A 26,332-nucleotide genomic window follows, 5' to 3' on the forward strand; every position below is an offset into this window, starting at 1 on the left:
CCTCGCTTCACCTTACCCACAACAAGAATCTTTTGGACGTTCTCGTCGATAATGTTCCTGTGTGCGCGTTGATTGACACCGGGGCGCATGTGTCTATTATGAGTGCTGCTCTTCGCCGTCGGCTCAAGAAAGTTCTGACACCTGCCCCGAACCGATTTGTACAAGTCGCCGACGGAGGGAGTGTCGCCATTGTTGGCATGTGCTCTGCGCGACTCACGATTGCTGAGAGACACACCGTCGTTCTCTTCACCGTCATCGAGCATTGCCCTCACGAACTCATTCTCGGTCTGGATTTCCTGGCCAATCATTCTGCCCTCATTGACTGTTCGGCCGGCTCACTTCGCCTTGACTGGCCTCTTCTTGCCGACCCTGTAGACCCGCCTCCAAGCCGTTTGAGCTGCATGGATTTTATTCGCCTACCGTCTCAATCTGTGACACACGTTGACTTGTTGTCCTCACCAGCTATACTTGACGGTAATTACGTGGTCGCACCTATTCCGGCAGTTATACTTACACAAGGTGTTACCATGCCGCACACTGTGCTGACAATTACTGGCAACCGCACCTGCCTTCCCCTTGTCAATTTCACGCTAACCGCGCAAGTTCTGCCTCAGGGGATTTCAGTGGCTATAATTAGCGGTTTGCAGGATGATGAGATCGAGCCATTCACAGTGGAAGATTGTCACAGCTCAGCCCATACTGTGACGTCATCGCACAGTACTGACGTCGACATTGAGAAGATGGTTTCCTCTGACCTTACACCTGTTCAAGCTGAAGCCCTTTGCCGCGTTCTTGACGGCTATCGCGACATTTTTGACTTTGAAAATCGACCCTTAGGTCAAACGTCCGTCGTGACCCATCGCATAAACACTGGCAATGCAAACCCTATTTACCGACGTCCATATCGTGTTTCTGCGTCCGAACTTGCTGTTATCCAACAGGAAGTCAAAAAGATGCTTGCAAAGGACATTATCGAGCCTTCTTGTAGTCCCTGGGCTTCTCCCATTGTACTTGTCAAAAAGAAGGATGGAACGTGGCGTTTTTGTGTAGATTATCGCCACCGGAACAAAATCACAAAAAAGGACGTCTACACTTTGCCACGTATTGATGACGCTCTAGACTGCTTATACGGTGCCACCTATTTTTCTTCTATCAACTTGCGGTCCGGCTACTGGCAGATATCCGTCGACGACATGGACTGAGAGAAGACTGCATTTATTACCCCTGACGGCCTTTATCAGTTCAAAGTGATGCCTTTCGGTCTCTGTAACATGCTTGCCACCTTCGAATGAATGATGGCCTCTTTGCTTCAGGGGTTCAAGCGGTCCACCTGTTTGTGCTATCTGGACGACGTCATCATTTATTCGCCCACATTTGACACGCATTTAGACCGTTTTTCAGCGATTCTTGACATGTTCCGCCGTGCCGGTCTCCGGTTGAATTCGTCAAAATGTCACTTCGCTCGCCGCCAAATCACCGTCCTTGGACACCTCGTGGACACCAGAGGCGTGTGACCTGATCCGGACAAAATTCGCGCCATTACGAACTTTCCTGTTCTGAAGTCTACCAAGGACGTTCGTAGTTTCGTAGGGCTGTGCTCTTATTTCAGACGCTTTGTGAAGGATTTTGCGACCATCGCACGTCCTCTTACCGACCTCTTGAAGAAAGACGCCCCATTTTCTTGGGGACCTGACCATGCGGCATCTTTTTCGCAGCTCACTACTCTCCTTACCACGCCTCAAATTCTGGCCAACTTTGACCCGTCTGCCTCAATGGAAGTTTGAGCTGATGCCAGTGGTCACGGCATAGGAGCAGTGTTAGCACAACGCTAGCGTGGACTTGATCACGTTTTAGCCTATGCCAGCCGACTTCTATTACCCGCTGAGCGCAATTATTCAATCACAGAGCGCGAGTGCCTCGCTCTTGTGTGGGCTGTTGCGAAGTTTTGTCCATACTTGTACGGACGCCCCTTCTGTGTCATCACTGATCACCACGCGCTCTGCTGGCTATCTTCACTCAAGGACCCCACGGGACGACTCGCTCGCTGGGCGTTACGCCTGCAAGAATATACCTTCTCCGTGGTATATAAGACGGGACGCTTGCACCAGGATGCCGATTGTTTGTCCCGCTACCCCATCGACGAACCGGCTGATGCGGACGCCATCGCTGGCGTTTTCTCTGTGTCCCAGTTGCTTGAAATCGGCAACAAGCAACGCCGCGATCCTTCATTACGAGCCCTCATCTACTATCTGGAGTCAACGCCTGGCGACGCTTCTCTCCGGATGTTTCTCCTTAAGGAGGGGACATTATACCGCCGCAATCTCGATCCACACGGCCTTGACCTTCTGCTCGTAATTCCATCACTCCTGTGTTTGACTGTCCTCCAACAACTTCACGACGCTCCCTTGTCTGGACACTTGGGCGTCTCGCGCACATACAACCGTGTACGCCATCGACTCTTTTGGCCGGGTCTTGCCCGTTCCGTGCGGCGCTACGTTGCCGCTTGCGAGCTCTGTCAGCGCCGGAAGAAGCCCTCCCCACCTACAGCTGGATGTCTCCAGCCAGTCGACATCCCACCGGAACCCTTTTTCCGTGTTAGTCTTGACCTTCTTGGACCATTTCCTCTCTCGGGCTCCGGAAATAAATGAGTCGCCGTCGCTACTGATTATGCTACGCGGTACGCAATCACCAGAGCCCTTTCAACAAGTTGTGCTACTGACGTTGCTGACTTTCTGCTCTATGACATCATTTTAGTGCACGGTGCTTCGTGCCAATTACTCACTGACCATGGCTGCAGCTTTCTGTCGGCAGTCATTGAGGACATCCTCCTCTCCTGCTCGACAAAGCACAAGTTCAGCACATCCTACCACCCACAGACCAACAGCCTCACGGAGCGCCTCAACCGGATCATCACCGACATGCTTTCAAAGTACGTTGCGACCGACCACCACGACTGGGATCTTCACTTACCATATGTGACGTTCGCGTATAATTCATCGCGTCACGACACCACCGGCTAGTCACCATTCTATCTCCTATATGGCCAAGAACCCGCGTTGCCCTTGGACACTTTGTTGCCCTCGGCCACACATTCAACCACTGAATACGCCCGCGACGCAATCGCACACGCCGACCATGCGCGCTAGCTCGCCCGCACCCGTCTCGAGGCCTCACAGGAGCATCAGAGACGCCTCTATGATTGCCACCATCGCGATGTGCACTTTACTGCGGGTTCTCTGGTGCTTCTCTGGTCACCCATTCGACATGTGGGCCTTTCCGAAAAGCTGCTGTCGCACTACACTAGCCCATACCGTGTGGTGTGACAAGTGGCTGATGTCACGTATGAAGTCATCCCCGCCGACCTGTCAGCGTCATTGTCGGCTGCAAGTGACATCGTTCACGTGGCGAGACTAAAGCCATACCAGACACCTTTCACCACGGATGTGTAGATTAAGCACCAGGACGGTGCTTCTACTGCCGGGGGTGATGCTACAGAACAGCCACCACAGTGAGGCTGCACTGAGGAGGAAGAAGACGACGTGGGCCTACTTGATATAGCGTCGCCATTTTGGCCTTCCGTTAGCTTCCCTGTAAATAAATTGTATATAGTATTGGGCTCCAGCTACACGTAACAATATATTCAAAGACTTGCCTCAAGGCATCGTGCATGTATGACATATATCTTAAGCATATTGTGTGCATTGGGTTGCCGCTAATGACATAACAAAATAATCACTAGAGCAGACACATGTTAGGGTATGTAATTAACTGTCTAAACATTGAGAGGCTGCATTTGTTAACAATTAAATTACACTAATTCATTTCCATCATTAATGACAATGGTTGATGAGGATTGATTAAACGTGTGACACTTAAACATTGTGACGTGACAAACGGTTTGACACTAGAATACTTTTCCATGACCCCATGACCTTCCTGTCTGAAGCTGTTCTGGAGTGGTTTACAGTAACAGCCAACAAACTAAATAATGCTATCATGTTTTGAGGAACTCTATTGCATATTTGCTGCTGCTGTACTTCAGAGTTTAGAGTCGTCCGCATTGAGTTGTGGAACTGCACCCAGCCCTCCCACTGACTGGATGCTCTCCTGTTTGGCAGGTGTGTCAGCATGGCCGGACAATCTCCGGGTCTGCATGGTCAAGGGCCACCAGAACTGGATCGCCGTAGCCTATGCTCACTTCGTCAGCTGCTACAGGTGGGACCTAGCTCAAGCGTCTTCAAGGGGCCATTGGGGCAGACTGCCATAATTATTCCACTATAAGGCAAGGGTGCAGTTGGGGCAACCAAGAAAAAAAGCTTCAGTATGCCACGTTATATAAGGCAATAAAGCGTAGCTGACGGATTATTCAGAATCGACGGGGATTGTCCAAAATACTAAATGGCTAACACAACCAAAACGCAATATGACGACCAAGAAATGGGTGGAAGAGAGCTTCAATGCACAGAGTGCAGGCTGTATGCACATTTTTTCTTTAGGTGTGGCTTCACGGCATATTGAATTCCACCTCGTAGTGCATCTTCACGACATTGCGACTTTGCACTGCCCTAAAGCTATACTATAAGGCGAAATTTGAGTTGCTGTGAAGCCACACCTAACGGGAAAATTCACATATAAGGCGGGGGGGGGGGGGGGGGCTCATTTCGAGGCTAAGCATATTGGGGAAAGAAAACCTTGCCTTCTGTTCAAATAGGTACATTATTCTATATCTTGTTAGCATTTTGAGTCTAAAGCCAAGCTTGCTTGTAACAAATGTCCCTATATAACGAACAAAGAGGATGTCACTGCATTAGTTTTCCCGTGGTCAGTGGTTTCTGTGTTTGGATAGAACAAATATCAAAAGGGTCACCACTTTGTTAGTGCAATCATGATGGGAGCTCAAAAAGACTGCAACAAAGACACAGTGCCATTGCTTTCGTTTGTCCGAGTGTTCTCATTTACCCTCTCAGTGTGATTGTCCAGTCGAACCCACTTATAACGCTACCAGTTTTAACAATAGATTGGTTATAACAATGAGAAGCTGCTGCACTGTCAACTTTTCTGTTTTCCACGGTGAAATAGCCCGCTTACTACAATACCCTGGTAGCACATTATCGGTTATAACGATGAAGTCTGGCTGCTGGGTGTCTGAGCCAGAAGGTAGTCAAACGCAAAATCCTCGAAAAGAAAAAAAAAGAAAACAATAAATTTGAGCCGCTGCATGATGGCCCACTGCTCCAACAGCCGCCGTGCGCTCATTTTTGAGTCTTCTCCAGGCACCTCTCTCCCGTTGCCCTTCCTCCCATCCGAATACAAATGGGCTGCGCCCATAGCTCTACACCTCGCCACCCTCCGAAACACGTATGGACCGCGCAAACTGCACTGCTTGCATGTTGCTCACTGGCTCCGCATTAAACGCAGTTCTGCAAACAGCTTGACCACTCGTGTTCGCCTTTGTTGATTGCATCGAAATCGTTCCTGGCCACTTGGTTTCTCAGCCTCTTTTGACTCTCCACCGAAACGGAAAATGGCTTATCCGCCCGCTGATAATCAGCAATGCACGACATTGCCAGTGAAAAGAAGGCGCACAGCTGCAGATTTGGAAACTGAGTTCTAACGGATGAGGCTGTCGTCGCGAACTTGCTTGCATCAGATAGCGACGGCGAAGGTGGCAGCGATGACTTGGTAAGGCACGTTTGCCTCAACATTGTCCTCACAGGAGGCCCAGCAGGTGACTCAGTCCCTCCAGGGCTTCATTCTCGCGAGGAACCTTCCACTCCACTACGTAGAGCACCTGGATACAAAAGACCCCTTTGGGGCCACCGAGGTGATGCCTCGGTGGAGCTCGTATATCGCTTGCCGCCTATGACCCCTCTTAGCAGTTGTTATAGCAGTGCCATTCTTTAAAGGGCACGTTATCAGGTCTGGCCACTTCGAGCTGACAAGCGCAGAGCATACAATGCGCGATAACGATCGCGTCTGCAAAGTATTACACCGCCACTTGCTGCGAAAAGATCTGAAATTTCAAACCGAACGCTGTTTCAGCTTCTCCTTCCGGCTGCCATGCTCCAATCCGGAGGGAGACCTACACGTGCGAGTGTATAGAGAAAGACATGGCTAGTGTGCCTACGTACACGTGTTTGTGCTGTGGCGTCGCTCGTGGTGACACGTGACTTCGAGAATTATTCAAGGCAACATCTGTGATTTGTGTAATATGTTGCTAGAATAGATGAATTAAAGCTTACAGAAATAATAAAAGACACAAACCGAATGGCTGCATGTTTTTGTTTTACTTTGCACCGCAGCAAGAGAGATGTACTTCCATTTCATCTGCTCGTTCTCACGTCGAGCACTCACACGCGCAGGCACCGAAGCTATCTCACTTTCTGCCGTGTCCCAGCGCATGACCATGCTCTGTGATGAGCTTGTGTCTTCCTCAGTATTTGACTTATACCACTATTCAGGTGTCCTCATGCAAAGTGCGCAAAATTGTGCGCTGCGTGGAACCAAACAATCAACATCTCACGTGTGAAGCTGTCAGCGGAAGTGCGTCGCGCCAGAAAAAGGCGAGAAGCAAAAATAAAAATGAAGGTGGGGCCCATCACGTGTGCATCACGCGATCCTCGAGCTCCGGCATGGGAGAACGCAGGGAAATAATTTCGCTTATAACATTTATAACCGAGATTATAACCGGGCTTATAACTCGGTTATAACATTTATCTGTTATAACAATGGAATCAACAGTAGACTTTCGGTAATTTGACTCCAGCCTGTTTGATTTTTCGGTAAATTTTATCCCGACTGAAGGTTCCAGCCTCCACCCTTGAATTTCTGTCGGCCACAATTTTGATAATTTCTATCTCTAAATTGACCCTCACTAGATAGTTCAAACTTGACCAGTCAGCTCTAATGCAGCCGACACAAAGGGTGACCCTATTGGTGATCACAATAGATGCCACATATGTCTTCCCAGTGCAGTGGGGCAAGGAATGTGTCGAAAAATGGTTACCTATTTCCGAAAATGCCTGTTATGTGTCTACTCAAGAAGATATTAAAGTGTTAATGGCAGCTCACAAGGGATGATTACCTGTATTTACCCATTTTTAAATTGTACATTTTTTCCAAGGATATGAAACCACATTCGATGCACCCTGCCGTACAAGCCAACATCATCGCAAGACGGCAAGAGAACAAGTCCTTGCACAGAAAGCTGACGATGATGCACCGCTTTCAGTCTTAGGTTACAAAAGATAGTTCAAAGTTATTTTGCATGCCAAGGTAGCAGCAACAAAAATTTGTCACGAGTTTTAGGCGTTCTCAAGAATTGTGAGTATTGCAGGATGAACTAGCAGAGTGGTTAACCTAGGCATGGCCATTATCCCATTTGTAAATGCTGCGGAGTCGTTTCATACACATGGAATGTCAGATGTGCTATAGACCGCACGGATGATGACAAAGTGCACCAATTCATTTAGGCCAAGCAGTTGTGGGGACTGAGATAACTTCGATGACGAAGTAAAAATTAGTTGGCACTCTCAGGGCATCAATGGCAGCTGACCAGTATATGGTAGAATCTCGATGATGTGAATCTCTTGAGGTGGAGCAAATATTTGTAGCACTCAAAATTTGTATCACCTAAAAATATACTAAAAATGGAGAAATTAAGGGTGTATGTGGCAATAAAACACAGCCGACTTCCTCAAAATTTCAGATATCTTTCTTCTTCCACAAACTTAAGACCTTTCTTTATCTCATTGCGAAATATTTGGAAGAAATTCGCAGCACAGTTTGAGACAATTCTATTTCTTGTGTGTGTTGTTTTCGAAATTGGGCTTCGGGAGGTGCTTTGGCACTGCTGATGACTCAGGTGTGGCTTTCTGTTGATGTGTCGCTGCCATCTTGTTATCCCCATAATCACCAGAAATCGGAGATTCAGATAGCTGCAGCACTGTATTTATTTCTCCGTGCAGAAATAAAAGCAACAAAAGGCAGTGTAAAAAGGGAGAACTAGCATCAGAATTCTTTACTGCAGTCACGTTACACGCAGGGAGCGCTCCTATTGGCTGGCGTGAAATTGAATCACTGGGCCTCTTCGATGATCTGTTGGGGACGGACAATTGAAAAGGCCCAGTGGTGCGCTTCTTTCATGCACATTTTGGCAGTAGTGAGCTGCACGTGTTCCGAGGCCAACATTTTAAGATCTGCCTGGTCATTTCGAGTTTCTTTCTTTGCTGTGTCTTCTTTGCTGCGCCTGACGGGGATAAGGACGTGATTTGCAGAAGATAAGGGAACCTGATTACTTATCTTTGCCGCGGCGAAGCTACTGATGACTGCAAAGGTTTCAAATTGTCATCCGGTGCTGAAGACGACCGAAGGCATGAAATGTAGAGATAATTCTGCCTGTGATAGCAGATGCCGCCGATCAAGCTCACTAGGCAACACTGAGTCACATGTGATTGTCGTGCCAGCTTCTGATAACATTGCAAGGTGTTCAAAAACGGCTGACAAGTTGCATGATACTGCACAAGCCAAAAGCTTTTCTTTTCTTTTTTTTTTTTTTTTTTTGTGTGTGTGTGTGGGGGACGCACAAGGGTGGGTGGCGTAGGTCTCCTTGCAACAGCAATGGGACCTGGGCATCAGAGCATGGCGGCTCAATCACTCGTATCATCTGCCACGCCACAGTACGCAATTTACAACATTGGAAATTTAGTACTTTGTAAGCTAGACATGGGCAGCAACCTTTGAAAATTTTGTATAATCCCGAAATTCAAATCATTCGTTATCATATCACCGAGACGCTATTGTACTTCAAAACAAAAGTACACAGCTGGTGCACTTTAGTTGTACTAACCCATAAGGCTGAAGCATGAAAGATAACAAAAGAAATTGGAGTTATTGATAAGGACTGCGCATTTGAGGGATTGAACTAAAAAAAGGTAGGTGTAAGCTTGAGAAACAAGGAGTGCAGTATGGATTAGTGACCGAACGGTTGTACAACATTTACTAGCATAATGCTCTAACCTTTATTTCATTAAATATTGATGCAAAATTGGGAGGAAAGTGCTTCTGAGAAAACAGTCTAGGTGCTAAATAGAAACATGAAAAATGAAGTGTGTAAGTCGGGGTTCTCATGCTAGCCACTGAAACTACATACTACTTTCAAACTTTACTTACCTTTGGAAACGTGGGGAAGGTGGGATATGGAAATGCAAGACGATGAGCAAGACGAGAATAAGGTTAAAGCAGGAGCCAACATTTCGACGAGTGGACTTGTCTTTCTCAGGGTGACATATGCTCTCCTCGGCCTAATATATATAGGCACTGTTCTTCTAAAGGGGGAGAGGGTAAAGCGGGTGGGTGAGGCAAGGAACAAGGGTGTGTTAGCAGCGAGGGTGTAGAATTCAAAAACAGGTGTGCTACTGAATGTCGGTGAAGAAATGCGAAGTAGCACCGTGTGCCAGCCAGTTACAGTGACACGTCAACCGGCTGACACACGGCGCTACCTCACTTTCCTCCACCAACATTCGGTAGCACATCGTTCTTTTCAATTCTACACCCTCACCGCTAACACACCTTCGTTTCTTGCTTCACCCACCCGCCTTACCCTCTCCTCCCTATAGAAGAACCATACCTACCATATCTACTCGCATAATGATCACACTTTTTTGGGCAAAAAGATTGCTGCAAATTCAGGGCTGCGATCATTACGCGGGGTAAATTTCCCACGAGAAAGAAATATTTTTTTGATCCCGCATTTGCTGCGGGATGACAATAGGTCAACAAACAGGCGGCTGCCGCTGTAACAATGCGGGACACCAAAACAAAAATGGCAGCCAGCGGAGCAAGCCGAATGCACCGAACGACATTCTTTTTTCTTTTCGTGAGTACATTACGCGCGTTGAAACAGTTTTCTTCCGTATCAGTAATGAATAATATCGTTAATATCGGCAACTCCGTGGCAATAACCTAGCCATGTCCACTTTGATGGCACAGAAACAGAGATGGGCGCACTTAGCTGCCAGTGACATAGAAACACATGGCGGGCATGCTGCGAAAACTGCGGCATTTGTCTTCACTACTATACTAATACAGCACGTTTCCGCTAAGGGTAGGCGAATATCTTAGCTGTGTTACAAGTGTTGGTGTGTGAATAGGGTACACTTCGAATGTAGCAGTGTAAACGTGGCTACTATCGCTTCCGCTCGCGATTTGTTGCGTTCCCACGAGTACAGACGAGAAGAATCAAAAGGCGCCTTTTTTGTTGTTTTTGATCGCAAGCACTATGAAGCCTACAAATAATAAAGCCAAGGCAATTTTGGTTGTAACATTTTTTTTTTTTTTCATAGAAGTGTGGAAAGTGATAAAAGGAATAAAATGGGGCATCTGCTTAAGAATGTTTGGTGCGTGCAGACCACTTGGTGTGTCTTGAAGCGTTGTTCGCGTAGCATTTGACAGCATTCGACAGGGGGTAGGCGCGATCATCATTAGCTAGATTTGGCACACGACATATCGCTGCGGCAAGTTTGGGTGCGATCACTACATGGGAAAGAAAAAAATATCGAATTTTGACAACAAAATTCAGGGATGCAATCATTACGCAAGTGCGATCACTATGGAAGTAAATACGGTATATATACTGGGCTAAGGAGATCATATGCTGGCTCAGGAGATCATATGCTAACGCAGACTGCGTGTATGTGCGTGCACCAAGGATTTCCCGAAATAAAGAACGTACTTGACAAGTGGGGGCTTGTCCGACCATACCTAACATGGAGGACCAAGAATGTCTAGTGCCACCCAGCCAGTTGTGCAGCCTCTCCTGCCTTCTTCAATCATCCAAGGACTGTTGGCTTCGACCTCCGGGACCACAATGGAAAGGGAGAGACTCGCGGCTGACATAGCTCAAATTCTGCACACCATGCTGCTCAACATCATGGTTAGGCCCCACGAGACAACCGGCATGGCTAGGCTTGATGAGTCAACCGGGGCAGGGCCCAGCACTCAGCATCAAAGGTGCACCCATCCCACTGCCGAAATTCAGTGGCTACCAGGACCGAAACTCGCCGCAAGACTTTCTAGAGAAGTACTCAGACTACTGCGATATTGCGGGGGTCCCCCCTGACCGCCATTTGCAGTTGCTTCCAGCAGCATTTGAGGGGTCAGCCAAACAATGGTGGTGCTTCTCAGGTGCGCATCCCGACTGGCAGTCCGTCGCGTACGAATTTACGACGGCGTTTACCACCGTTGACTACAAGTTTAAACTAAAAGCAGAGCTAGATCAGCGCACTCAGAATCCGGCAGAAAGCCTCAAGCAGTTCATTCACGTGATTGCCTAATACTATGACCGTATAGCAGAGCCTGTTTCAGATGCCGAAAAGGTGGAGCCAATGCGGAGACAAATGCATCCGGCATTCCAAGACATTGCCAAGACCTAACAGCCAGCATGAGCTTCACAAACCTGCAGGAAATGGCGAAGGCGGCCGGCCCTATCATGGAACGCACTTGGCATTGCCTGCGCTATGTGCCACCACCACCACCGCGTATTGCATGAACAGCAGCTGATTTGGCCTTCGTCTCCGCCCACATCACTGCAACACCCAACCAAACTCTCCCAGCCCAACAACGAGAGTGGCAGCTGCAGCCTGCGGCAGTTTCGGCTTTTGAGTGTCCTTGGTCAACGACGCTTCATGCTGGAGCCCCAGAGTGGAACCCCTCACCTGTGCTGTTCGCTCGTGCGCCGAACACACGGGGCAACTACACTTTGGCACCGCAACAACTCGGGAGAGCGCCTCAGAACTTAAGTTTTCAAGCGACACAAGGTATCCCGCAATTCAAGCCGCCATACCGCAGTATCACGTGTCGGCAGTGTGGCGGTTTTGGCCATATTACACGTCAATGCGCTACTGCTAGACCACACAGCCAACGCCGCTGTTTTCACTGCAATTCCCCAGGACACTTACAGGCAGATTGCCGCTTCTCCGGCCAGCCGCTATGCGACATCCCTGCAAGTGCTCGCAACAGCCGGTAATAAAGAACCACTGCTTGAACTGTTGATTGGCAACAGTGTCCTTTATGCATTCATGGACACTGGGGCAGGCATGAGCTCAATAGGTAGCGGTGCCATCGCAGCTGCCAAGTGTGCGGGAGCCACCTTCAGGGAAGAAGCACGAACCCTGAGGCTTGCTCAGGGCTGGTCACAAACTGCACAATTGGTTCGCTGTTGTATTCATTGGCAAGGTGGGTCCAGGAAGCAACTTTTTTTTTTTTGCCTGAGCTGTGTCACGATGTTGTCCTTGGGGGGGACTTTTTTGAGGTGGCAGGCATCCCTCTCCATATGGGCCTTGGTGGATGGTCACTGCACTCTGACCCACACAGGCTCGTCAAATTAGAAAGGCACCAAAGCAGCCATGTGTGTCGGATACTGGACAACGACCACCGTCAGTCTGTAAGACAGCGTAGCAACGTGATAAGCAAGGTCAAGAGCCTGATGAAAATGTGGCCAGCTCTCTACAGGTACTTTTTGCAGATGTACAGGATGTATGCCACAATACCACTGAGAGTAGCGAGCGTAGTCTAGAGAACCTTTGGGCAGAGCGGAAGCAGAAACCTAATAACATCCTTGCAGACCAGAACCATATTTTTACCACTATGCCAGGTTGCACATCCCTGGGGGTTCACAAGACAGACAGTTAGATGCAAGCTGCACCCGGTTAACAGCCAAAAGAAAGAAATTCTTGATGGGTGTATCCAAGATTTGCTGGACAAAGACCTCAATGAGCCCTGCTCCAGTTCCTGGGCCAGTGCCCCTGTATTAGTAAAGAAGAAAACTGGAAGATATTGCCTTGCGGTCGACTACAGACCCTTAAGTGCAATCACAACTGCGCCAGTATATCCCATGCCCCGCATAGACTGGGCACTGGCTCAGCTCGGCCGCGCTAGGTGGTTCACGAGCCTCGACCTTGTTCAGGGCTTCTTTCAAGCGTCGATTGCTCCCGAAGGTGTACCGAAGACTGCATTCTTGTGCCATAGAGGAGTGTTTCAATTTAAACGAATGCCATTTGGGGTATCAGGTGGGCCAGTAACATTTCAGTCTCTCATGGACAAATTGTTAGAAGCCATAAAGCGCAACTACTGCATGGCATTTCTTGACGATGTGCTAATTTATTTAGAAACGTTTTAAGACCACCTACAACATATTGATGAGGTACTGAGAAGAATTGCCTCTGCAGGTCTCACAATCAATCCCAGCAAAGTTACATGCTGTGAACATGCATTAAGGTTTCTCGGACATGTAATCTCTCCAGGCAAATGTCAACCCGACGCGGACAAGGTGCAAGCGGTTGCAGAGTTCCCGTGCCCTAAAACAGTCAAGGTGCTCCAAATGTTTTGGGGCCTTGTGGGATACTACAGAAATATTATCCCCTGGTTTTCTGACAAAGCCAGACCCCTGACAGCTCTCCTCAAGAAAGGAGCCCATTGGGTTTTGGGTGCTGAGCAACAGACAGCATTTGAGACTCTGAGGCTAATGCTGGCAGGAGAGGTGGCTGTGGTATTGCCTGACCTGAACAGGCCCTTTGTGATTGAAACAGATGCCAGTGGCACTGGCATATCGGCAGTGTTGTTGCAGAAAGTCGAAGGTTAACTCGGGCCTGTGTCATTTATAAGCAGGATCCTCAGTGCTGCTGAAAAGAACTGTACTGTCCGAGAATGGGAATGCCTCGCTGTGGTGTGGGCTGTCGATAGATTCCGACCGGATGTAGAATTCACATCATTTGAGGTGCATTGTGACCATGCATCATTGGCTTGAATGTTTAAAACTGAGCAGACATCGAGCAAAGTGCGACGTTGGGTGTTGAGATTACAAGGGTTCAAGTGTACCATAAGGTATTGCAAAGTACAGGCCAAAATCCCAGCGGATGCACTAAGCAGGTGCCCCATCCGTGCTGCCGAATCTGCTCAGCCTTGTTTGGCGCAGGACTGGTTTCCAATCGAAGTGCAAGAGCCGCAAAAAACCATTCGTTTTGAACTAGCAGCCCTTGTGGATGTGGCTGATGTGTCCCCACTCACCGACACTGCAAAGTTTCAGTTGAAACAACGAAAGGATCCACTGCTTCTACAGCTGCTGCAATACTTAAAGTGTAGCCTGCTACCTGGTGATGCTAAAGAGTCCAAGAGGGTACAGGACCTAGCTGATGAGAGCGAAATCTCAAACAATGGTATCCCTATGTACATGGTCAATGAATGTAAGGTTGCCTGGCTTCCCCAACACTTGCGAGACATGACACTGAAAATGGAGCATGACCACCCTCTAAGTGGGCATTTAGGCTTTTTTAAAACTTTGAAACGTGTGAAGAGCCGGTTCACATGGCTCGGTATCCGCTCCGATACCTCCCGTTACATCCACAGCTGCCAGCAGTGCCAGGTTTTCAAACCTCACCGGCAAAAACCAAAAGGACTGATGGACAGTTCACAGGCCACCCACCCAATGCAGCAGCTAAGTGTGGACCTTATTGGGCCACTGCCCACAACCCCTCGGTGCCGCAAGTACATCCTGGTGGTACTGGACAAGTTCACGAAGTTTGTGGAGCTTTTTCCATTACCGTGCGCCTACCTCCAAATTGATCATCGATAAAATGATCTATGTTTCTTGTCGGCAATGTGTGCCTAGCTCCATCTCTAGGGACAATGGCAAACCACCCATAAGCAAACTGTGGAAAGGCATTCTCCAGCACTGGGGAATCAAGGACCAGCAGGACAGACTGTGGCATGCCATAACGCAACAGTTAAACAATGCCTGATGGGTCACTGCACTTCCCACAGGGACTGCGACAAAAGGCTGCCCGAAGTGGCGTTTGTAGTGTGCACGTCTGAAAGTGTAGTTACTGGCTTTATGCCTGCCTTCTTGTGCTATGGGCGCGAACTACGGAACCCGTGGAGCCATCACATTCAGGCCGCTGTCACCAAGTTGCCCTCGACTGCGCCTCATGCCCTAGCTGCTGAACTAGATGTGTACCTTCGAGATACCTGGGCTTTTGTACAGGACCACCAAACTTTGGTAAAAGCCAGCCAGGCAAAGTATTGTAACAAAAAGCACACTCCAGCTACCTTCCAGGTTTCCGGGACACGCCCCCGCTAAGCAAGGCAGCCATTGGATTCACAGCCAAGTTTGCCCGTCGATGCACAAGGCCATCTAGAGTGACTGCACACACTGAACGCAAACCTACAGACTCAGAGACCCGGCTACGGGGAAACAGAAAGGCCTCGGTAATGCAGGCCAGCTGAGCCCTTATCATGTGCCTTGGAAGCCCTCTTCCCAGGATAAAGGGGGTTTATCTGTGGGGGTACCGGGCCGACGCCAGGTGTTGTAGAGTTGCAAGCAGAAGACGCTACTCTACTGTGTAGAGTAGCGGGCACGGGACGGCAAGCAGCGGTGTGTGGCAGGGAGGGAGAACATGGAAGGTGTGTGTGCACGGTTGGCATGCGGGGAGTGCTTGACAACGAACTGAGTGAGTGAAGTAATCGGCGGAGCAAGCCGCGTGCGGTGTAATGGGACGAAACGCAGACTGCATGTGTGTGGATGCACCGAGGATTTCCCGAAATAAAGAAGTACTTGACAGACAACTTAATCGCTCCTTTCGCGTATGCCCTAGCTTGGAACATAAGAAGCCAACAAACACTGACACCCAAGGACAACATAGGGGAAATTACTTGTGCTTAAGAAATGAAACAAAGAAACGATTAGTTAAAGGTAATTAAAGTGGATGAAAAAACAACTTGCCGCAGGTGTGATCCGAACCCACAACCTTCGCATTTCGCGTGCGATGCTCTACCAATTGAGCTACTGCGGCGCAGTTTTCCCATCCACTTTCTTGGGTATTTATGTGTCCTAGTAGAACCCTGGGCGTGTTAGCCAGCGCCACCACTCACAGACCTTGGCGGCGGACGTGGAACGTCCTTTTTGCCGCAGGTGTCACGCGAACGTGATCTTTTTAGGTGAAGGCAACTGGTCAGTAAACCCACATATGCTACCTGAAGGCGTCAATGTAGCCGGATTCGAGACCCTCGTTATGTAATAAATGAGAAGAATGGTGCTGCCTCTCAAATAACTTTGGAGGAATGGAAGGCAACAACGTTCTTGAGGACAGCCACAAATACTAATAAAAACATGTTATAATCATATATATATATATATATATATATATATATATATATATATATATATATATATATATATTTACGGTTAACGTTAAACCGGCTTCATTTAAGGGACGAGATTGATGGTGAAGTCAAGATGGCGTCCCGAGGCTGCACCAGCTAACCGCTTCCTCTTCTCCTTGCCCGGCTCATGCCGTAGCAATCCCCGGTTGCCAGACGAAGCCCGCTGGGCAAGTCCAAATCACTCGGAAAGCGTAGGGTGAAACCGCTTAAGACAGGCAACATGTACTAACTGGGTCCGGCTAGACCGACGACCAGCGGACATCAAGCGTGCCACCACGTACGTCAAGTCACTCAAGCAATCTACAATGACGAATGGGCCCGTGTACTGGGGTAAAAACTTTTCACATAAGCCACGTTTACGTTCCGCAGTCCACAACCACACAAAGTCTCCTTTAGCGTATGAGACGGACTGGTGTCGGCTGTCATAGCGCTCTTTCAATCGGTGTTGCGATGCCACAGTAGGAAGACGAGCGATACGCCGGGTTTCTTCGGCAAGACAAAGCGTCTTGGCAACAGAGTACTCACTGTGAAAGTCAAACGGTAGTACAGTAAAAGCTAGTTAATTCGGACTTCTAGGGACCGTAAATTATGTCCGAATTAACCGAATGTCCGAATTATCGAGCGGACAAAAAAAAATAAATGCACGACTTTCATCAACAAACCTTTACTGCGCAATGTAATCGAGGATGCTCGTTTGCTTTCGAGCAGAAACCCGCGCGGATACTATTTTACGAAGTCCTTCCAGGTGCTTAGAAGCTCGCATGCTGTCTGGAGTGTCCCAACAAAATTCTTCCAACACAGCGAGGGCCTCCGCGGCTTCCCTCACAGTGCGAGGGGCCGAGGCTGCTCCTCCTCAGAATCTTCTCCGTGCAGCACGTCCCTGACAATTTCTTCTTCGGTAAGCGAGCCGGCTGTAACAACGCCGTCTGCCGGAGGAGTCTGCCGTCTGCCGGAGGAGTTCTGCCGGATGCGTCACCGCATCCGGCAGAACTCCTCCAAAATCTTGGCAGTCATCTCCATTGTCATCTAGCGACACTTCGGCCACTGCATCATTGCCAGGCTCACGCACAACGAAGCCACTGTGTCTGAAACAGTTGGCGACGACGTGCGCGGGCGTGTTGTGCCAAACGTAGGCAAGAATGTTGACCGCGCTCAAAAGATTCACGTCATACTGCTTGCCGACTTCATGACACAGGAGCATCCGTTCCAGCACGCGCCTGCGGTATTTCGTCTTGACATACTGAATTATGCCTTGGTCCATCGGTTGGAGGGCCGATGTTGTGTTCAGCAACAAGAAAACAACTTCTATGTTGTCCAGTCCGGTGACACTGTTATGTGCACTACAATTGTCCAGCACCATTAATACTTTGCGGTTCTTTGCGAAAAACTGTCGGTCTAACTTCTGCATCCAGCTACGAAAAATTTCCGACGTCATCCAAGCCTTTTTATTCACTCGTTATTCCACCACAAGAGCAGGCATGTTCTTAAAGCACCGTGGCTTTTGTGCCTTTCCAATTACGACAAGCGGCAAGCGCTCTGTTCCTGTCATGTTGGCGGCTAAAAGAATGGTGACGCGTTCCTTGGATCTTTTGCCACCGATGCACGGATCTCCTTTCATGGTCACATTTTTGTCTGGCAAAGCCTTAAAGAAAAGTGCTGTTTCATCAGCATTAAATATGTCATTTGGATCGTAGGCGACGATGTGCTCGAGCAGCTGAGCGTTTTTCCAGTTGTTGGCAACGTCTTCGTTGACAGCGCCTCTTTCGCCGCACACAGTCTTAAAAACGAGGCCATGTCGCTCTCTGAAGCGCGCGCACCACCCTTCCGATGCCTTCAATGCATCGATATGCATCATCAGTGCAAACCTCTCAGCTTGCGCCATGATGAGGGGTCCATTCAATGGCAGATTTGCATTACGCGAGTCGACCACCCACCGAAGCAAAGCCTCTTCCAACTTTGCATGAGCTGCTTTTCGCAGACGCTTTCGTGACGCTCGAAACTTCTCGCTTTCGAACGCCTGAAGAATCTGTTCTTCATTTTTCACATACGTGCTCAAGGTACTTCTTTTCACGTCGTACTTCTTCATGGCTTCTTGTCGAGAGAGTCCGTCCTTCAGGGCCCGCAAAATTTCCACCTTGGTAGCCAAGTCCTTCGCCTCGTATTTCGGCCGCTTCGCGGGCGTTGCCATCGGCGGAGAATGCAGTGACACGGGCGTTAAACAGAAAAGCAGCAATAAAGTTCAATAACTGAGCTGCGCTAAATCCAGCGGTCCTCGGCAAAACAGCGTGCAAGGATGTAGCGCACAAACAGCAACAAAGCGACAAAATGGCCCCGTCGATAACGCCGACACATGCAAAAACAAGAAAAAGCACCCATCCAGCCACAAGTCGAGCCAATTGGATTGGGTTGGCCAAGTTTCAGCCACTTGATGTCAATGACGATGCTGCGTTTGGGCAACGAGGCGTTGGTTTGGGTATCACTTTTGTGCCGCGTTTGCCATATTTTCGTTTTTGAGCCTCGGTGGCTGCCCGAAATCGTCTGAATTATCCGAGGTGGGCTGGAATCCGTCCGAATTAACGAGAGTTTCGTCCCATAGACTCCTATATATAATTGTAGGGACCAGGCGCGAAGGCCGAATTATCGGATTTTCCGTATTATTGGAAGTCGAATTAACGAGCTTTCACTGTATCAATGCAGTTTAGCGGTGAACGTGCATAAAGGAGATAAAAAGGACTGTAATCGGTCGTCTCGTGCTTTGCAGTATTATAAGCATAGGCGATGAAGGGAAGTACGTCATACCAGTCCTTGTGATCAGAAGATACGTACATGGCCAGCATCTTCGTTAGAGTTCTGTTCGTACGTTCTACAAGCCCATTTGTCTGAGGGTGATAAGGCGTTGAATGACCGAACTGTGAACTGCAGAGACGAAGCAGTTCTTCTACGGCGTCCGCAACGAACTGACGACCGCGATCGCTAATTATGACACAGGGGGGACCATGTCGAAGAATAATGAATTGAAGCAAAAACGTTGCATCGGACGCAGCTGTTGAAGATGGTACGGCCGCCGTTTCCGTGTAACGGGTCAGATGGCCGACACATACGATCACCCATCGGTTGTCAGTAGATGATCGGGGAAATGGGCCCAGAAGATCGATACCCACTTGTTCAAATGGCAGGTGAGGTGGCGGCAGAGGTTGGAGAAGACCTGGCGGAGCGGTCCTAGGGCGCTTGTAGCGTTGACATTGTTCGCAACTGGCGACGTAGTGCTTGACTGTGTCCCGCATTCTGGGCCAGTAAAAACGCTCCTGTGTCCGGTTCCAAGTGCTGATGAATCCTAGATGGCCAGAGGTCACATCGTCGTGCATGGCTCTCAGTATGTCCATTCGCAGACTCTGCGGCACCACCAGAAGGAAGCATGGGCCTTTAGCCAAATAATTGGTCTTGTAAAGCAGGCCATCATGGACACAATATCGACCAGTGGCTCCAGGTCGCGATGCGGCTACAAATAGAGGTTCCAAACTAATATCATTTTCCTGCTCTGCTTTGAAAGTCATCTAGTCTGGGAATGTAGAAGAAATGGGAGCAAAACAGTCATTAAAATTGTCTTCGTCACATTCCGTCGTCGTCAGAGGAAGGCGGGAGAGACAGTCCGCATCTGCGTGGCGACGCCCCGACTTGTAGGAATAGCGAAGTCGTACTCCTGTAGTCGAAGAGCCCAACGTGCCAGTCGTCTACTCGGGTCACAGAGATTCACCAACCAGCATAACGCCTGGTGGTCAGTAACGATAGTGAACGGGCGTCCGTAGATATAAGGCCAAAATTTGTGGACAGCTAAAACAGCTGCCAAGCATTCTTGCTCAGTCACAGTGTAATTGCGTTCCGCCTTGGTCAAAGAGCGACTAGCATAAGCCACAACGTGCTCAGTTCCTTGATGACGTTGCACTATTACAGCACCGAAGCCGATGCCACTGGCATCCGCGTGCACTTTCGTAGGTGCGGATGCATTGAAGTGACGCAATATGGGCCCTGATGTTAGCAGAAATTTTAGCTGGCGGAACGCGTCGTCACAAGCCAATGTCCAGTTGAAAGGGACAGCTTTTTGTAGAAGACATGTTAGGGGGTACACCATGTCGGCGAATCTTGGGACGAAGTGACGAAAATACGAGCACAGGCCCAAGAAACTCCTTAACTCCCGCACTGACTTCAGTGCTTCGAAGGAGCTGACTGCCTCAGTCTTCCGTGGATCTGGCCTCACACCGTTTTTGTCGACCAGATGCCCAAGTACTAACGTCTCGGTTTCCCCGAAACGACATTTCTTGGAATTTAGGATCAAGCCGGCTTGTTTGACACAATCCAGAACAAGACTGAGACAGTTGTTATGCTCACTCAATGTGCTGCCAAAAATCACCACATCATCGAGGTAGCACAAACAAATTTCCCATTTAAGTCCTCGAAGGATAGTATCCATGAATCGTTCGAATGTTGCTGGTGCGTTACAAAGGCCGAACGGCCAAATGTTAAAGTCATAAAGACCGTCTGGTGTCACGAAGGCCGTTTTCTCCTTACCATCTGGGTGCATGGGTATCTGCCAATACCCTGATCGCAAATCCAGTGATGAAAAGTAGACAGCGGAATGTAGACAATCAATGACATCATCAATTCTAGGAAGCGGATACACATCCTTTTTGGTGACCGCATTCAGTTTCCTGTAATCAACGCAAAACCGCCACGATCCATCCTTCTTCTTTACTAACATTACTGGTGCTGCCCACGGACTAGAGGACTCTTGAACAACACTTTTCCGCAGCATGTCTTTCACTTGTTCAGCAATAACTGTCCTCTTTGTTGAAGAAACATGGTAAGGCTTTTGCCGAATGGGGTGTGCAGATCCGGTGTCAATTCTGTAGCGAGCACGAGAACGCGGGAGTGAAGCCTGCTTGTCGCCTTGTGTAAAATTGAACACAGAAAGGTGTGCCCACAAAACTCGTGTGAGAGCATGACGCTCATGTGAGGGTAGCGCCTTGTTGATCATCCGTAGGATCTGCTCTTCAGAAGTGCTTCGGTGGGGATGGCTAGTGTGAGAATGCTCCTCCTCGCTTAGAACTGTAATGGAGCTGCAAGTAATCTCGTTGAATTCAGCGAGCTTGATATCGCGCGAGAGAACAGCAGGTACACAAGAACAATTGAAAGCCCACAAATTTGAGGCGCCATTCACTACTCTCACGACAGAGTGTGGTACAAGTACATCTTCCTTTGCGCAGCTCGACGTAAGTGGCTGGACTTGCGCGTCAAACGATGAAAGGTCGGCAGCAGCGAAATTGACCAGGATATGTGACAGCGACCAAGGCGGTAGCAGCAAATCATTCAAAACAACACAATAGTTTTTCACTGGTAAGGATGTGTCAGCAAGGGTGGCGAGAAGCGCTCTATTCAAAGTAATTTCGTCTGTGCCACAGTTAACGGATGCACCACAATCCTGAAGAAAGTCAATCCCGAGAATCACATCATGAGTACACCGCAGTAGTATGAGAAATTCTGTTTTGAGATCTTCTCCTCCGAATAAAACACTTGCAACACAAATACCAAGGGGGACTAGGCACTCTCCACTGACACCACGAAACGTCACACCATCATTCCACGAGAACATAACTTTCCGACCCAGCCTCTCTTTGAAAGTCACACTCATGACGGAAACGGTAGCACCAGTATCCACTAATGCTGTTGCAGGTATACTATCAATTAACACATGCACTCTGTTCTTCACCATCATAATAGGCAAAGGAGTATTTTGTAGAGACACAGACTGTCCGGCGACGTTACCTCAATCGGCCGCGCCGGCTAGTTTCCCGACGGCGGTGGAGACGTAGCACGTCGCCCTGGTGACGGTGAATGGTGTTGGCGACTGGTTGGAGGCATCAGGCTGCGGTCTGAAGCTGGCGAGCCACTCCTTCTACTATACTGACGGAAGGTATTCCGAGGCGGCGCGCCTGTGGTGTTGGCAGTATCAGGCTCTGTCGGCCAACGGTCGTCATAACTGTCATGTTCAAAATTAGGCCAAGTTGGTGGTGGGCCATACGTTGTTGTCTGTCGCCGCCGGCGACAAAAACGAGCAATGTGTCCTGAGGCGCCATACCTGTAACAAACAGGCGATGCGCGACCGATGTTGTAAGCCTGGGGGTCAACCCTGGGACGCTGCGAATAATAAACGCGATCTTCCGAATTCCAATTCGTGGTGGTAGCTCGACGGGTTCGTTGATCGTGCGTCATGTTGTTGGGAAAGGTACGTCGGTGCTGTCGCAGCTGATCGACTCGACAGTCTGCAACGCCTGGCATGGCAGACAATGTGGACACAGCAGATGCTAGTTCTTGAGGTTGGTTGGAAGCGCAACCAAGCTGTTCGACATCCGCCCCTTTGGTGTGTCGTTCAAGTTCTTCGCGGACAATTTGCCTTATAGTTGCCGCAAGGTCAAATTGAAAACTGTAGTTGTCGCTTTCGTCAACGCTTGCCACCGTTGTGACATTTGCTAACCTGCCGAACTTTGGCGTGATACGGCGCAGCTTCAAGGCCTCAAATGTGCGGCAATGCTTGATGAGTTCGGCGACCGAGGCGAGACTCTCCTTTCCGATTAAATAATTATAAACATCCTCGGCTATGCCTTTGAGAAGGTGTCCAACCTTGTCCTCTTCGGACATTCGAGGATTGACCGTTCTGCAAAGCTTCAGGATTGCCTCTATGTACGTAGTACAGGTCTCACCTGGTACTTGAGCGCGCTGAAGCAATGTCTGCTCCGCCCGCTTCCTTTTTGTGGTGGAATCGCCGAAGCACTCTTGAGGTGAGTAATGAAGCTGTCCCACGTTGTGCAGTTATCTTCATGGTTCTCGAACCACACTAGCGCCGTGTCTGTGAGGAACAGAACCACATTGTCGAGCTGAGCCGTGGAGTTCGAGCCGTTGTACTTGCTCACACGCTTGTAGTGGGTGAGCCATTCCTCCATGTCCTCACCGAATTTTCCTGAGAAAGGGTGGGGCTCCATCTGATGCATCCAGGCGCCGGTTGTTCGCACTGGAGACAGAGAAGGCTGTTGGTCGCCGCTGTGGGACATCGGGATCTCAACCGGTGTTGGAGGCAGTCGAGCGAGGCGTCGGCTCCGGCGTGGCACTTGCTGCAGCAGCTCCGTCGTCTTGGTCGAAGTACCCCGCACCTCCACCACAAAACTGTTATGGTTAAGGTTAAACCGGCTTTGTTTAAGGGACGAGATTGATGGTGAAGTCAGGATGGCGTCCCGAGGCTGCACCAGCTAACGTCTTCTTCCTCTTCTCCTTGCCCGGCTCATGCCGTAGCAATATATATATATATATATATATATATATATATATATATATATATATATATATATATATATATATATATATATATATATATATACATACATAGCTCTGTTCTTTTTTGTTTTTGTTTTTTCTGAGAGATTGAAAGTGCCCCTCACTTTATATTCGTTGTCGCATTGTGTAAATATGGTACGTGCTGCTGCTCAAGAATCTGCACTTGCAGGTTGCGATGCCTTGGCTCTGCTGCCTGAAACTACTGAAACAGAGTATAGTGAAGTTCTTATTGGTAAAAGTGGACTGCATTGTACTGTAAGGGAGCCAAAGGCCAAACATACCAAATTTGTAGAACTTTTACTCTGCCACAACTCCCTAAATACGCAAAAAAAAACGTTCAAACACGGATGCACCATCACTAAGATTTGTTCACAAAATTCAGAAACTTTAACTTTGGTCTACATTTTTCCTCCCAGTAATCAAGTGCTTACCACAAAATTAAATAAAATATAGTTTTTAAATAATAGTTTAACACTAAAATGATTTCGCTTGTCTCTTCAGAGCAGTGCACTGATTTGAAGTTTTACTTATTTATTTATTTAAATATACTAAGGGTGTGCAAATGTTAGAATATTATAGAATATTATATATTTAATATGAGGGTTGATCCAGAAATAATGTTCCCAAAGAGCTACAGCCACACAGCTAGGAAGGTGCGAGGCGAAATCCGGCAACACTGTGCGGCTGTTTGCCCACTCTCGATTCCCCCCGGCCATTCTTCACTCCACCAACCATTCTTGGCTCAGCAACCGTCCGATATGGAGGTTCCCATTGTGGATCCTGCCAAGTGCGAAATTTGTTTTGTAATTTGCTTCTTGCACGCCAAAGGGACTCCACCCATGGATATTCATCAACAGTTGACAGAGGTGTATGGCGACAAGTGTATGTCCGTTCAACACGTCCGAAAGTGATGCAGGGAGTTTAGTGCCGGTCGGAAGGAAGTCCACAATGAATAATGGAGTGGAAGACCGTCAGTTTCAGAGGCAGTTATTGAGATTCTCCAACGCGAAGTGCTTCAAAACAGGAGGATCACCATCCGTGAACTTGTTGCTCAGATTCCTAGGAGTTCTTATGGTACAGCGGAAAGAGCTTTGACTGAAAAATAGGGGTATCACAAGTATTGTGCTCGATGGGTACCGCGGCTATTGACATCAGACCACTAGGAGAAACGCCTTGACTGTGCCCGCCAGTTTCTTCAAAAGTGTCAGGAAGATAAGGAAGGATTGTTGGACTCCTTGTTATGGGTGATGAAACGTGCGTGTTTCATTTGACTCCTGAAACGAAACAAAAATCCCCACTGTGGCATCACCCAGAATCACCAGTCGCAAAGGAGTTCAAACAAACTCCTTCTGCTGGCAAAGTCATGGCCAGTGTTTTTTGAGATTGTAAGTGGATATTGCTGATCGATTTCATGGAACGTGGGACAACAATCAACTCGGACAGTTATTGTGCAACACCAAGAAAACTTGAGGCGAGCTATCCAGAACTGCCAGCGAGGACGACAGGCAGCTGATGTAACGGTGCTTCACGACAATGCCCGACCTCACGTCTCCCGTCAAACCCTGGAACTTTTGACAACCTTTGGGTAGACTGTCATGCACCTCCCACCGTACAGTCCAGACGCCTAGTGATTATTACTTGTCCCCGAAGGTAAAGAAACATTTGAATGGCCAACGCTTCTGGAGGGACGATGAAGTCAAAGAAGAGGTGAAACGCTTCCTCAGCGGTTTGGCGGTGGATTTCTACGACATTGGAATACAAAAATTGGAGCACTGTCTACAAAAATGCGTAGAAAAAGATGGTGATTCTGTAGAAAAATATAGCTATGTTTCATCTTTCCAATGATGTATATTTCTATGAGAATAAACAATGTTGTCTATTTCTAAAATTGATGGGAACCTTATTTCTGGATTAACCCTCGTATTTTTGTATTCAATTAAAAAAATAGATATCCGAAAATGTTCAAATATGCAGTTGGATACGAATATTCAAATCAAATCAAGTATATTGCTGGCTTTGCAGAAGCATAGACGGTTCTTAGCATTCTTTTCTATCTACTCTAAGAATATGGGAGCGATATCATGATGAATTTTGTGATGATTTCGTGCCGTTAGCGGAATTTTGCTTGTAAAGCACACTTAGCCACCAAACGTCTAAACTATGCAGAAAAGCCAGCCTCTCAATAGCAAGGGGCGTGGGTTTACAGACGGCAAGCGTGCACTTTTTTGAGCGCAGCTCTTTGGCGCCCATTCCTGCGGCGAGTGTCGGCATTGTCTGACGGCGTTGGAATAACCTAGTGAACGAGCACTGTGAAGAATGAAAGCAAACGCGGAGCGCAGTGGGAGATGAAAGAAAGGCGATGGTGCAGAAGGAGGGTGCAGCGGAACCATAAGGCAGAAAGTGGAGGGGAGGCAGCGTGTGCGTGCGCAGAGTTGCTGGTGGCCTAGGCATCTGCATCCACGTGGGCGGTCACCTCTGCGCTTCCAAGCGGGTCCCGTGATGTGGAGAGGGCTAGGCTCATCCGCGGTGTCGGCTACTGAGGTCAGTCCGCAGTACCAGGGTGTGTGACGTGTATCACTGCTCCTGTAAGGGGCAATGGTGAGCAGCTACGAGTAAGGCTCAATGTGACGTCCCCTTGGGTGTTGTCACCACTGACACTGGTGGCACAACTTGCCCACAATGAAGGTCCGCTCTCGTCGTTCGTGGAATGAAAGCGTAAGAATAAAAGTGTAGT

At 48.6% G+C, this 26,332-nt stretch overlaps 1 protein-coding gene across 2 annotated transcripts in view; it reads left to right on the forward strand.

Moving 5' to 3' along the window:
- The window catches only part of LOC142568058 (SH3KBP1-binding protein 1-like), a 177,421-nt gene that overhangs the window by 38,349 nt on the left and 112,740 nt on the right, over positions 1-26,332 (forward strand). For both annotated transcript variants that reach the window (XM_075678142.1, XM_075678143.1), the window contains exon 9: positions 4,119-4,215. In XM_075678142.1, coding sequence (XP_075534257.1) covers positions 4,119-4,215 — 97 coding nt within the window. The remainder of the gene's footprint in view (positions 1-4,118; positions 4,216-26,332) is intronic.

This window comes from Dermacentor variabilis, unplaced genomic scaffold (assembly GCF_050947875.1).
Source record: "Dermacentor variabilis isolate Ectoservices unplaced genomic scaffold, ASM5094787v1 scaffold_16, whole genome shotgun sequence".
NCBI classification, from domain to species: domain Eukaryota; kingdom Metazoa; phylum Arthropoda; class Arachnida; order Ixodida; family Ixodidae; genus Dermacentor; species Dermacentor variabilis.